At 33.5% G+C, this 14,884-nt stretch overlaps 1 protein-coding gene across 8 annotated transcripts in view; it reads right to left on the bottom strand.

Moving 5' to 3' along the window:
- LOC107074123 (cell adhesion molecule Dscam2) overlaps window positions 1-14,884 on the bottom strand; it is a 156,038-nt gene that overhangs the window by 95,731 nt on the left and 45,423 nt on the right. For all 8 annotated transcript variants that reach the window (XR_016178190.1, XM_089177238.1, XM_089177240.1 and 5 more), the window contains exons 2-4: window positions 14,318-14,638; window positions 3,430-3,591; window positions 2,364-2,513 (exon numbers count right to left, since the gene is read on the bottom strand). Coding sequence is in view for 7 of the 8 variants with exons in the window: in XM_089177238.1 (XP_089033364.1) it covers window positions 2,364-2,513; window positions 3,430-3,591; window positions 14,318-14,638 (633 nt within the window). In the remaining variant the exon portion in view is untranslated. The remainder of the gene's footprint in view (window positions 1-2,363; window positions 2,514-3,429; window positions 3,592-14,317; window positions 14,639-14,884) is intronic.

Below are 14,884 nucleotides of genomic sequence, written 5' to 3'. Positions count from 1 at the left end.
TCGTTTCTTATTCTTAAATTAATTAGAAAATTAACATAGAAAATTCTATTATTACGTGATAAAAATAATAATAATAAAACCGTTTGTCGATTTTAAATCGATCTTTTTGACGATACAGAGAAAACCTGTACAATGGGTAGTATCATGAGAACAAGACGCCTAGGGCAAAACGTTTCTCTCTTGATTCCGAACGATCGTACCGAATGTACAAAACTCACTCATAATTGGCAGGCTATCGAACGAGCGAACGAACTGTCGGTCAAAGTAAACGTTTAATTGAAATCGGCCAACCCATCGGGTGCAACAACGATTCAATGTGAAAGAACCCGTAGGCTTCTCATTTTTTTTTCTTTTCCCGTTTTGTTTTATTTTTTATATTCAATTTTTCATTATCATTTTCATCGATGGAAAATAAAATTTCATAACGAGCTACTGCTAGCTAGCGCAAGTTACGTTCCAAAAGATAAACACTAACAAAAAAGAAGCAAAAAATAAAGAATAAACATAATATTTAATTATTTCGAACGATTCTTTTATCGAATTCGTTTGAAGTTCGTCCTTTTTTAAAATTGAACTCCGTTCTCGTAGGAAGTATCTAAAGGTTCTCTTCTTCAATTTTTTTTCTTCTTTATAAAAATATTGCTGATAAAGGAACATGAGTGATTTTCTTGTATATATGTTTCGTAATACTTGAAGGATATGCATGTGTATTTGAATACCCGTATGGCACAACCGTCTTTGAATAACCGAGTTCCCCATACAGAGCGAGAAATCTAATATAATATGAATATTGAAAATTCAAAACATATCGATGTCGTGAAAATCGTATATTATAACAAAATATATAAATGTTATCCTTTTGAAGTGTATAATTCAGTTAATTCATGAAAAGACTAGATCTTACGCGAAATAAATAAGCGTTTTAGGTGAAACATATAAAAATAATTTTATTATGCACTTAAATTTACGTAAGATATAAATTCACAAGAGACGAGTAGTTAAAGTATGAGAATGAAATTTGATCCGTCTAGGAGTTCTTTTATTTCCATCACAATGCTCATAGTTATCCCTTTTTATCTCTTGCAGTATTTTGAAAATCAATGTTCTGTTAATTGTGCTGTTCTATCAGATCTAATTTATAAATCAAATATCAATTTCATAAACTAATTATTAGCCTCTCGCGTATTCTTATATTACATAATTAAAGTATTTAATTATAACTTCTGTCATATTTTAACAGGTTAATATAACTATTTATGAGAGATGTAGCTGGTTATTTCATAAATTAATGTATTTCACATTTTAACGATAACATAGTATATAATATATAACGAGATAAAAGAAATAACGTAACGTAGCGTAACGTATTTTGTAAAAAATAAAATATAACAAATGTTAGCGCTTAGAATAAAGACGAAAATAATGTAATTATTATTTGGTAAACAGTGTATTAGATGGTAAAAGTAATCGTTGAATAAATAGTAAGAGAGTAAACCTTAGTAATGAACCACGAACGTAAGCCGACAGTAATATTCACCATTTTGTAATTATAAAGGTCGGAGCGTGGCCCAAACCGCGGTACGCTCACTTTAACTCGCGAATTCGTAATAAGTGCTGCAATGAATTACAGTAATGCTCTGGTTATCACGAACAATGAACTTACACTTCGTGGCCGAGAAAACGTGGTCGTTATTAAGAACGATTTCGCAAAGTGCGATAGAGAAAGGAGTTTTAAACATTCTTTGCATGCACGAAGCTCGAGAAATGTGTGTACGAATTCTTTAATCCTAAAAGGATACTCAAACTTATCTTTTAATAAGACTTCGCTTTATCCCAAATACTTACTCTTTTCTTCTAAGAACAATATTTTCATATTTTATATAGCAGATAAAAATACATATAAACCTAATTCTGTTCTTATACCGTGGATACGTTCCCGAAGAATACATTTTTTAAAAAGGATCGTGTTAAAAAATATATTACATCTATCGAAAAATAGAAGAAGGTTGGTTAAGATTGGAAGTTCTAAGAAATCAGGAAAAATATATGGTAAATATATATAAACCATGAGTTTTAAAAATTTTCTTCTTAGAATTTGGGTCGATCGTGTTAAATCAAAATCGTGTAAAAAAAAGTTCGTTTAAAAACGGAATTAAGTATATATGAAAATTTATTTTTAGAAGATCGTTGACATGAAAAGAAGAAGTAAATGAGAAAAGAAAAGAAAAGAAAAAAGAAAAATAGTAAGGTAAAATTTTTCTCGATAGAATCTTTAGAATTGACCTAACTTTTTTCGATCAATTGTCGAAGTCCTGTCGTTCGAAGATTAAATTTCAAGAAAGAAGAGAAAGGTATTTACTCACCAGTCAATTGAGGCCGACCAGCACTGCTACTGACGACCGTTTCTTGGGTCAATCGATGATGAGTTCTGCAACGGTAAGTCATTTGTGCATCCGGTCGAGTAATATTGATTATCATCAGTTCACCGCTCGGAAGCATGTGATATTTGCCATCTACAAACACACATCAAACCTCGATCATACAACGTTCAACAATCTTCTCAAATGATGAGATTGGAATTGGCAATAATGTTCGATTTTATACATAAATAAATAGCAATTAAGATTAAACGTGAAACGTTATAACGATAACGAATAACTAATTAACAATAACGAAAACCATCATTTTCGATACCGATGTTTCATTTTCACCTTTACCGATTAATTAACTATCTTGTTTTTATTTATGTATAATACATTTATATAATATTACAAAAGGCATGTATATAAATTTTTAACGTTAACCCATTTTCCATCGTGATTAAGCTTCCATATAATTTCACTTGATTTTCGAATATCAAAACTTCTAATTTTATCGAAGAAACTATCGATCAAAAGCTATCGAAGTAAACGCGGTTATTGATAATTTGAGTTATAATATCGATCGAAGCAGTTAAACTGCTTTTGCGATAGCTTAATCAATCTCGTTTATAATCAACGGAGCAGCCGGCTCATTAATTGCTCCGTGGTATAACGTCGCAAACGAAAGCTTCATTTCTGACACGGTATCGCGAAAATCACTTCTTTGATATCAATATGATTAACACGAGACTCAATTTAGCACTAGGGATCGCAGAGAACTACGATAAGATTTTTTATTCTACCTTATATTTTTATTTTTTAATAAATAAGCAAGCACTCGAGTTTTTTCTTTTCCTCTTATCAGCAGTTTCTTTCTCTAAATCTCTCGTTTTTCGTAAAAATTTGAAAGTTCAAGTATAAATTTCGAGATACGAAAGAAGCTAAATTGCTGCTTTAAATTTAAAGATCAAATATTAGAAAAGGAAAATAATTTAATACATCTCAGAAGTTCTTGACTTTTAAGAATTTGAAAAATTTTTCATACATTTTTGAACGAAAATAATCTCACCGCTCATCGGAGTTGGATAAATGTTGAAACTTGGTTCTTGAAACCAGGAAGTTACGGTGACGTGGTCTCGTACAAAACTGGGCACACTACAACGCATAAGTACATTGTTGCCGAGGAAAGTGGCTGGACTTTGCACTTCGGGATCGTAAGGTTGGCTCACCACTGGAAATATAAAAATGTTAGATTCGTTTACGAATCCGAGAAAACCTGTTAAAACTGGCAGGTCTTGGAAACATAAAAAAATCTTCTAAAATGAATTTCTTTTCCTTTTCACAACTTTTTTTTACAAAAATAAACGATACGTAATATCACAGTTGATGTTCTATACACCAATATACATATATAATATAATATATATTTTATTTACCGAATATTTCTCGGTTTTATTTACACAAGTCACAGGATAAACGAGACCGACGTAAAGAAGTTATAACGTAAAATACGAGCTCGGCAGATGCGTCACTTGACTTTTGGATCGTTTCAATTTGGAATGAGCCAAACGAATAAATTATTTCGACCAATCGATAGAACTATTCTATTTTGAAACGTGAAACTGATCGATGTTCGAGCTTTGTACGATAAATGCAATTATTTAGATTAAATGATACACAACAAACTTTACATTTTCCTTAATTAAAACTAACATTTATTATAAGGTCCTCTTACATAAGGATTAGTTTGAAATTCACGATCCAGTTGGATAATTTGAAAAGATGTCAATTTCACTAACCGATTTTCGATTTGGGAATTCAAACGATCGTTCACGACACAACAAACGGCCTCGGTGCATTTTTTCGAGAAAACTTTACTGGAAGAAGAAAAAGCGTGTTATCTTGCTTTGATTCCTTGAAACTTGATTAAAGCTAGTAGAAAATAGTTAAGGAAGAAAGAGAAAACTCGATATTGTAGTATATAAAACGTCCGTAGAGAATAAGCTCATTAGAGAAGGTGATGGGACTTTCGAAAATTTTTATCGAAGAAGCTTGAATTTCTAGTCACGTGAAAATCGCATTACTATCTGTACAAACCTTCTAGAAAATATTGAAAGAATTAATATATAGACATTTTTATTCCCACATACACAAAATAAATAAATATATATAAAGAAAAAATAAAGCATAATAGCAAATAAAAAAATATTTAATACGATTGCTTTAAATTAAAATTCATAAAAAAAAGAAAAACAAATGAAGAAAGAACTAATGAAGTAAAGATCGAGAGAAACATCGAAAGAGGTTGTGAACGCGTGATTTTCGCGAAATTCCAGTACGTCCCTGAGGGCAAGGAACGCGAGTTAATGGTCTCCGCGGCACGTTGCAATAAGGGCATGCCTGAGAAGAAAAAGAGAAAAAAGTTGTTAAGTGGTGGCAAGGGTGTAAGATAAAACGGAGAACATGGATAGCACGGATTAAATCCAACCAATGACGACGACGACGACAACTACGACAACACTCTTTTGCAAAGAATCCTGTAGCATACGTTGCTTCGACAATATCATCTTGACACTTCGGCTGAAAGCTGGGATAAGAGTAGATGCAAGTAATAAAGGGGTAGATGAAGTATGAAAGAAATCTGATGCACAAAAACATAAAACGAAGTCTCGTAATTAAAATATTTTTTCAAGAAAATAAAAAGACGGTGAAATGAGGCACGCGCGCGTAAAAGTCGATATTTGTTTTTTTTTCCTACTTATTTTTCGAATAATCTCAGAAGGAATCGTTTCCTTTTAAAGATGAGATAAAAAGAAACGCGATGTATTTAGTTAGGAATGAAAGAGTCATTCGTTCTGGAATTCAAGAAATAATAAAACGTTAAGAAGCAGGTGATTATTTTAAGAAGTTATTTGTGTCTGTTCATTTGAAACATTAATGATCTTCGAGACAGAATCAAAGATTCCAAATCGAATCTAAACGAAAATTCGATTCTCCAAAAAAGGAAACTAACTCGATAGATAAGATCGTATATCGATATATGAAAAGAGAGCACACACAAGATTCGAAGGATTGTAAAAAAAAAAATCGTTTTAGAAAAATAGGGTAGAAGGTAGAAGGAAAATTCGGAAAGGTTGGCCCTATCTTATCGAAAATCTCAACGGTGTTCCAATCCGCCCCTGAGCTGACAGTTCACGTAAGTTGATGGTGTTGGTTGAAAGGTTGGTAAGAAAAAAAAAGAAAAGAGAGAAAGAGAGAGGAAAGGGTAAAAAAAAGGTTGAAGTAAGATCGCCTAGAAAACTTGTGTGTTGTACATATATATAAATGCGTGTGGCCGTCGCGAATTTGTGTATGTACCAACAGAAAAAGAGAGCGAGAGAGAGAGAGAGAGAGAGATTGAAAAAGGAGAGAAATGCGGAAAGCTGAAGGAGACCGAGTTGAAGGAAAGAAAGGTACGAAAGTGAGTGAGATAGAGAGAGAGAGAGAGAGAGGAAGAAAGGGTAGAATGGGGTGGAGGGCAAAGTGTGTGGTACCGTGTAGGGGTTGGCTCTGCAACCCGTTTCGAGAGTCAGCAGAGCGAGGCACTCAGACTCCAGAATGGGGTAAAAACTCGGTGAGTTCGCCTCCTGCTTCTCTCCTCTTTCCTGTACCTATTTCACCTCCTCCACCACCACCTCCTCCTCCTCCTCCTCCTCCTACTTCTCCTACTCCTACTACTTCTGTTCTTTTCTCTTTCATCTCGCTAGCTCTTTCCGTATCGCAAGCAGCGGCTCTCGGTTACGCGGCAACCAAGCCGAGCATGAACTCGGCAGACGTCTCGTGGCAGGTAATATTTACAAACCATGAAACGCGCGCGTGGAGATACAAGAAGGAAGGCCTCTCCCGGTCGAAAAGCTTCTTTCTCTTTCTCGCTTTCCTACTCTTCTCATCCCGCTACAATATCCATCCACGAGAGTATCCTGGCTAAAGCAGAGAAATTTCGTGCGTTGGCAAGTCTTCGTTTCCTTCCTTCCCCATCAGATTTCTTTGCCTTCTATTTCTTTTACTTCCTCTCTTTCTCTCTCTTTCTCTCGCTTTAAATCTCTTTTTCTCTACTAGTATTACTATTACTATGTCTTCTTCTTCTTCTTTTTCTTTAGCGCTCGTTCGTTCATTTCTTTCTTATTTTCCTTCTTTTCGACAAGTCGAATTCAAGAGACGAATAAAAAAAGAAGAAACTTCTCTAGAAGCTGTTTTTATCTCTTGCATATATATAAAATATATAAGTTGTAGAGATATACACGGACGTTGCAATTGCATTTCCATTTTCATTAGCGCTATTATATTTCAAAGAACGGCCGCGAAACGAGTGGAGCGAGGAGAACTCGAGAATGCGACGATGAAAAGAAGAAAAGAGGATAAAAATAGAGAAAGATAGAAAGAAAGAGAAGAGAAGAGAAGAGAAGAGAAGTGAACTCATCTTTCTGCTCTTCGTATTAAACTACTATGCGCTTTTACTTAACATTATATGCTTAGATTAATATCTATTCGTTAAACGTGACAAAATGATATTCCAAAGTACTCAAAATATTAACTAATTTTCCTTTATCACATAGAGAATATACTATTTATTTTTACTAACGAAATTATTGTCACATAAATTTCAAACAAAATTTTCATATTAACATAAGCTTAAGCAAAAATCAATGACGAGAGACTATTTTTCTTCTGGGAATAAAGGTAGAGAACATTATGCTAACGGAGAATAGGAATAAAATATCGTAGAGAAAACGGACGTGAGGCGTTAACCGAGTCAGAAAAATTGTCTTCCAACGTTCGACGACATTGTCGTTTGCAGTTCCGCATTGTAATGTACCTGTACATACGTTACTTGCGAGCCGATCTTTCTTCTCGTCCCTTCGTGTGTCGATTTTTATGCAAGAGCAAAAGAGACCTAAACCATTATATTCCTCCTATATCTTTCTCTCTTTTGCTCTCCAGTTTTGTTTTTTTTTCTCTTTTACTGCGGAAAAATAAAAACACGTATTCAAAAGAATGTGGCTAAACAATTTTTCAATATTCCTGTTTCTAAACAATTCGATCTGACTTAAACAATATGTCGCATTTAATTTTCTGATAATATGAATTATTGTTATTATTTATACCGCAATAACTTGTACATGATACTACATGAAAATATAAATCGAAAGAAAATCTTCGTTTAAATATACACGTTACAATTCTAACAATCTACGATTTTAAATGTTTTATGTAATAAAGAATAAGCGTCTGTATTATTTTTCTCTTCTATACGAATGGTGAAGATTTATAAATCATTTAAATTATTAATTAGGCTAGCGCTATTGCTTCATCGTAGCAATTCGACTGATAGAGGTGAACTAAACGTATGAAATATAAGTAGCGTAACTCGAGACGGAATGCATACATTACGGAAATCAATGAATACGAGATAGTACGTTTAATGTATATTGTTAACTGTTTGAGTGCCAAGCAGCGGGATTGCGCTCTTCAGATTTTGTGTTGAAAAATCCCAGTACCTTTAAAGCACTATGACAAATGACGTGATACGTAATTGAAAGTATATTTCAATGTAAAGGTAATTAACAGAAATTTTAAGCACGAATCTTCCTCCTCCACCTTCCCCTCCGTTTGTACCACTCGTTCGGATATAACGAGTTTTATATAACCAATTATATAATTAAATAATTTTTCAATAGAAAATAGGATATCTTGCTGAATTGATACATAAAATTGATTTCATTAATAATAAGCATTATTTTAAGTATTTTTCCTAAATAAATACCTATTTTTGGGATTAAATAATTTTCAATAGAGAATAGAATATCTGATTTAATTGATATGTTTAATTTATTTCTTTGAGAATAATTATCACTGTAAGTACCTATATATATACATATTACAATATATATATATATTACATGCATATACTTTAATATAATTACATAATTTTTGATAGAGAATAGAACACACCTCGTTTCAACGACAAAACCAATTTGCCACGGTAATATAAATTACTACTGCAACGGAATATTTAATCTCCTTCCAATCATGCTTCCAGACAATCGAATCTGGAAAAGATGAAACTTTCTTCTCCGAGATGTAATCTCTGCTGTCGAGGAAAACGACCCACTTTCTTGTTTTTTAACGTAAAAATCGATATGGAGTCTCATAAACGACAAGATTTTCAATAAAAAAAATTTTTTCTTTTTAATACTATTTTTGTAGCTTACACATAATTAGTTTTTATGATTTGTCAGTTGTACTCAATAATTTGTTTAAATTTTTAATACCTTATTCCACAATTTATTCGCGAATACGTCTATCGCGACAACAATTATGATTTACGATAGTTCATTATATTATTGGATATTTTTAATTAAACGAATAATAAATATTAAATATCACTTTGATTTATCTTCAAACCCAATATAAAAATATTCAAAGTGTAGAAAAAAAGTAGGAAGGAATAACAAAATAAATATCCTCATATTCGATCTCTTTAACACTAGATTGCCCTAGCAAGTCATTTTGACTGCTTTTCATTTTCAACTAGAAAAAAAATTATGTTTATAATGATAAAATTTTTTAGAATTGTGTTGACTTTTTATACAACATATAAATGTGTTTATTAATAATTTTCGTTATCTCCCCCCCCTTCATTTCCGGTATATATATGTGGTATACCTATATTGCCCAGAAGCAGTCATTTGGACTGCTTGGAAAATTTTAAATAATCAAGTGATTTTTATTATTAAATTGAGTTATTTATGGTCAGCAAAGTGGAGTCCCGAATTTTTTAGAGAAACTATGGCCAGAGAAATGTTCAAGCAAATCCTACGATTTATTTTTACAAAAATATACGATTTAGTTTTGACAAAAGAACCGAAAGATGTAGGCGCCTACAAACAAATAAATTTGCCTTGGTTTCGGAAATATGGGATAAGTTCATTGAAAACAGTCAAGCTTGTTATCAATCAGAGCAAAATATAACACTTAATGAGTAATTATTTCCTTCAAAAGCCAGGTACAGATTTACACAGTATATGCCTAATAAACCCAACAAATTTGGCATCAAATTCTGATTTTTTTTTATCTTGCATTAGATGTTAGTAGCAAATATTGAAAGGTTTTCCTTATTTAAGAAAAGATGAACATTATTGGGGAAAGATGAACAACGACCATCGTCAATGCTTCTAAATGAACACGTTGTTCTGAAACTTGTCGAGCCATATACAAGCTGTGAAAGAAATATTACGACCGATAACTTTTTCACTAACATGTCAAAATTAGCCAAAACAAAATTATTGACCAAAAAAACAACTCTAATTGGAACTATTAGAGGAAACAAAAGCAGCCAAATAAACAAAGGATAACATGCCTCGTTTTTTTACTCTGCTGTATAAATCAGAGAATTTAAAAATTTAAAACAACAAAACAAATAAAACATGTGAAAAATGTCAAAAATATGTTTGCGGAAGATATACACATAAAAAGATTTCCACTTTTATTTGCATAAAATGTACAGATAATAATGCATAAATTATTTTTTCCCCAAGTGAAATAAATTTTTTTTATTGTTAATATTTACTGATAACCCATTTTATAACTGTAAATATTATAAAAAAATATTAAAAATTAATTTTAAATGAATTTCTTTACACATTAGTTATTCTGTCACAAAGCAATCATTCTGACTGCTTTTGGGCAATATAGGTATGGACAAAATCTCGGGAAATCTAGTGTTAAAAACTGCTAAACATTCGTAAAAATTAAAAATCCTTACTTCTCGTTTTTCTACCTATCGCACATTTTTTGCCTACCAATATGAAACCGTTCGATTTGTAGAGTAGAAAAAAAAACTGTTTCGAGTATCCAGCTCGAAACGTAACAGGATATATGTTGTACATGTACATCGAGTCCATTCGAAACGAACGTGATGTGAAATTCGGTGTTTTACAAAACGTCCTTGAAAACGTAAAAAGTGCACACACAAAAACAAAAAAATCAGCCTAGAAACAGACGAAAATAGGAAGAGTTTTAGGAAAACGAGTGGAGGATAATATTCGAGGAACAAAGGGAAGGAACGCGAACGTTACCCAAGGAAACTCTCAAGCGTAATACCGTAATACCATAAAAGTAAATATTGCTGAATTCCAGGAGCTTTTTATTATATAAATGTCTTTCGTGGTCGTTAAACTTCCTCATTTCCTACGAAGTGTAGCTTCGGATGGGTTACTTTTAGTCAAGGCTTGTCTTAAATAGTACCTGTCTTTTGTTCACCGACCTTTGCTGTCTCTCTCTCACTCCCCTACCCACAAAATCTACAATCATCAACGTTGTTGCTCTTCAAGACGGCTCCAAAAACCATATTCTTTTTTATCATCTTATTCAGAAAAGAGAAAATGAATGAGCCAAGGATCATTCGTGCTCGCTGTTCTATCAAAATTATAGAATAAGAATAATAATAAAAAGAAGAAGAAGAAGAAAAAGAAGAAGAAATAAAAGGAGGAAAGTAAACTTAAAGTAAGTAATTTTATTTATTTATAAATTATCAATATCCTCCCCGTTCATTCTCTATTCCCTTCTAAAATTCTTTCTCTTTACCCTTAGCAAAAGTGAGGTACTTTCCTTAGCCCGTAGCATAATTTCGTCTTTCTTCGAGGGAAAGGAACCTTAATTAACTTTTTCAATGCGAACAGAGTCTTCTTTGACTCCCTCGGTTGACCGCATTTCATGCTCTGCGTAGTACCGTTGCGTAAATTTATCGTAATTCATGGAAGAGAGGTAAAATTACGTAATGGCCATGCCACGTAATGGCTTTCTCCTTTCTCTGATGACTTAAATTGTAATTAACTTTGACGTATTGCATAGAAAAGGCAATACCGAGAAAGACGTTCTACTATCAATCGAATTTCAATTTCCTTTTATAGAAAAAGAAAATAAATCGTGAGGAAGGAAACATTGAAAAACGTATTGAATTGTAGCTGAAAGAAAGAACAAGATTGAGAAAGAATAAAAGAAAGAGAAAGATAGAAAGAAAAAAGAAAGACAAAAGTCACGAAGAAAATTTCATTCTCATCGCCAACCGCGAAACTAACAAAGATCATTAATTATCTCTTAACTTAAATAGTACGAAACATTTACCACTCGTTCTACGAAAGGAAACTCTAGAGAAGGAACGTTTAAAGTGAACAAAATGGGACAACGCTAACGGGCTGAATCTTTTATGAAGGAAACGTACTGGTTCCCTTTATTCTTGAGAAAGAAACGAACATCAGTTCGTATCTTCTAACTTCGTTTCACTTGAAAAAAAAAAAAGAAAAGAAAAGAAAAGAAAAAACCGACAACGAATACGACGACTTTTGACCTTTCACATGAATACAGACGTCACCTTCGACTTGTGCAAAATTCAAAGTTGCACATGCCCAAGGTGGAAAGTAACATAACGTACGGTTCAAGTTCTTTTTACGATTGCACGTACCTAAGTAAAAGTACAAGATACAACGTAGAAATATACCTATATATGTAGATACACGAGTGTTGAAAGTTCTATACATAAACAGAAAGTAACATGTGTCACGTATTTCATGAGAGTGACACGTATCGAGAATAAGTATAGGTAAACTTATAGATAGTAGGAAGGTATGTATATATATATATATACACATCTACATAGAGAACTTACGTGTCCAAGCAAGACAAGTAGAGGATGTAGATGGATGTTAGACGTACATACATGTTTTCGTTCGAGAATCGAGATTACTCTTGACAGTAGGAGGATGCTGGATGTCTCAGGGAACGTACGAAAGCGGAAACGGTGTTCCATTGTTGCGTTACTCGATTCCAATCTCTTCTCTCTTCTCTCCTAGTCAGTATACCGATACATGTTATACTACAAAAGATATCTGGGCATGCGCGAGCATGTAATCATATCCATTTTGCTTCGAGGAATACAACGTATCCGGTTGGAAGAGTTTTCTTCAAGAAGAAGAAGAAGAAAGTGGAGGAGAGAAAGAAGAGAGGAGGAGATAGAGATGAAGTAGGAAAGGGCAGAAAGGAAGAGAAAGAGAGAATGAGAGTGAGAAAGAGAGAGAGAGCTGACGCGGCAGAGATATCCTCAGCATGAATCTGAAAAGGTATGGGCTGCGTTCACGCGACGATGATTTACGGGCGTATTAGGTCGATAAGATATCTTCCGGTTCGTTGACCCGGCGGAAGCTCTATTTTTAAGGCGTCTCGCGACCCCCTTTTGCTCCATTTATCGCACCGCCGTACTTCCACCTTTCGTATCTCCATCTCTGTCCTTTCCTTTCCTTTCCTTTCCTTTCCTTTCCTTTCCTTTCCTTTCCTTTCCTTTCCTTTCCTTTCCTTCCCTTTTCGAAACTACCTTTCTACCTTGTCGTACTACCCTTTTCCTCTTTGCTAAATTCGCCCGCCGTGTCTATATGTTTCCATCCATATTGGCCAATCGAATGTAAGGAAACGATCACGAACTCTTTCTCTCTCCGTCTTCTTTTTGGTACATTCCTTTGATAAAAATATAAAAATGAATCAAATCTTACGATATCTTTCACATTTTTTCTGATTCATGGTCAGGAACCGTAAAATAAAATTAATGTTTCTTTGATTTAATCTAATTTACTCGCATAAGATGGATGCGTTAGAATTAATAATTATGTTTTCAAAACGTAGAAATAATTATTCAACCGATTAAATCTAATCGTAAGAAATCATTAAACTATTTATTCGAATTTCAACTCTTTGTTTCCTTCTATCTCTCTTTCTTCGAATCAACAAGAAAGACGAAATATGTATCAACAAAACTATACATATAATTCATGATACTTGGTCTTCTCAGTCAAATATACTCTTCGACACGATTTGATATCGCGACAGAAATTCTTCAGCTACTTTCTGACAAATAAATTCATACTTCAGTGTGGAGGAAGAACAAAAGAACTTGATCGCGTACTTTTTTCTATATATATATATATATATATATATATATATATATATAACTGAAGATACTTCACTACATTTGTATATATTTATACATTTCTATTTTAGCTTATATACCTAACATTCCCCAGATGCATCTTTCATCGAATCGAAAATGATACGTGATATGGATAAATATTACCATATCACGGTCGAGGCCTCCTCCATCAATCAGAAAATATACCTCACATTCTTGAAGTAAAAAAAAAAGAGTTTCTTTCGTTTCTTTCGAAATTTTCGATAAACGAAAGCTTTTGAGTCGGCGCGGATCCAACGATCAATGGCTCCAGGCTAAGGAAGGGAAGAGTGGAGAGTAAGTTTGAACAGGACGATTAACAAAGAGAAGCTATTTAATTCGCTGCTGAGTTCGTTATCTTGCTAAAACGTAATCACGAAGTAAAACGAAACTGTCGGATGTGAGGAAAAAAATATCCTGACGTGTATACATATTTTTTTCTATTATTCTTTCCATCTGTATATCTATCTATTTCTCTTACTCCCTTCGTATCTATCTTTCTTACTGACAGTGAGGTATGACACGTAGCCGTCAGTCGTATTAAACGCTGACCTGTTCTACTTAATGCAGACATTTTATCGTCAGGTATTTAAATAGTCTGACATGCGTATATATATATATACGAACCAACTAAATACTATCCACTTGCTAAACGTCCAAAATGATTGTATTTAACTATTTTCTTCGTTTTCTTTTTCTATCTTTCGTGAATTCGTTTTGCTAATGTAAAATAATTTTAATGTGAAATTTTTCGAGGTAGAATAAAGAAGCACGAAAAAAACAGAAAAAGGAAAAAATGGAAGAAGAAAAAAGAACAAAAAAATATAGTGGAAAATGCTTGGGAAAGGGAAACGCGGTGTCGCCCGGCTAACGTTTGGATTAACGCAGGGGTAACGAGGAAGAAGTTTAAAGGTTGGCATGCCTGCTCTGACAGTGACGTCTCTGCTGACGACGGCGCCGACACTGTTAGCGGCTGAGCACCTATAAATGGCCCAATGGACGTCCTGTCGGAAAGCTTCGGCCTCGAATCCAGGGAAGTGAATCGTCCCGTTCCCAAGAATGTGTCTGATGCCTGGTATGTTAGTTATACTGCCTCCATCGGCGGCCAACCAATCCACCGTAGGTGCTGGATTCCCTCTGACTGTGCAGTCCACTCTACCACCGTTCACATTGGTAAATTCGACTCGAGAAGGTGGTTCAGATACAAAACTCGGTCCCTGCATCTCATACGATGCGTTGCAACCTGCACAAATAAATAAAAACAAGGTTAAAAAGAACATAGTACCAGTGAAATTTTCATTTTATTCGAATTAATTAATGGTGGTGACATTGGATTGTATTATAATTATATCTGCTATATTCAATCATATTTATATAAGAATGTTAATTGAAAATGGAATTAATAATTTATCGATATAATCTGTTAAATAAATGTATTTTGATTAATTCTTCTTCACTCATCGTAAAATAACTCTATCTATCAATCCAA

The sequence above is a fragment of the Polistes dominula genome, unplaced genomic scaffold (assembly GCF_049000335.1).
Source record: "Polistes dominula isolate Pdom_NZ unplaced genomic scaffold, Pdom_raw_medaka contig_20, whole genome shotgun sequence".
Lineage (NCBI taxonomy): Eukaryota > Metazoa > Arthropoda > Insecta > Hymenoptera > Vespidae > Polistes > Polistes dominula.
This window is presented reverse-complemented; position numbering and strand designations above follow the sequence as displayed.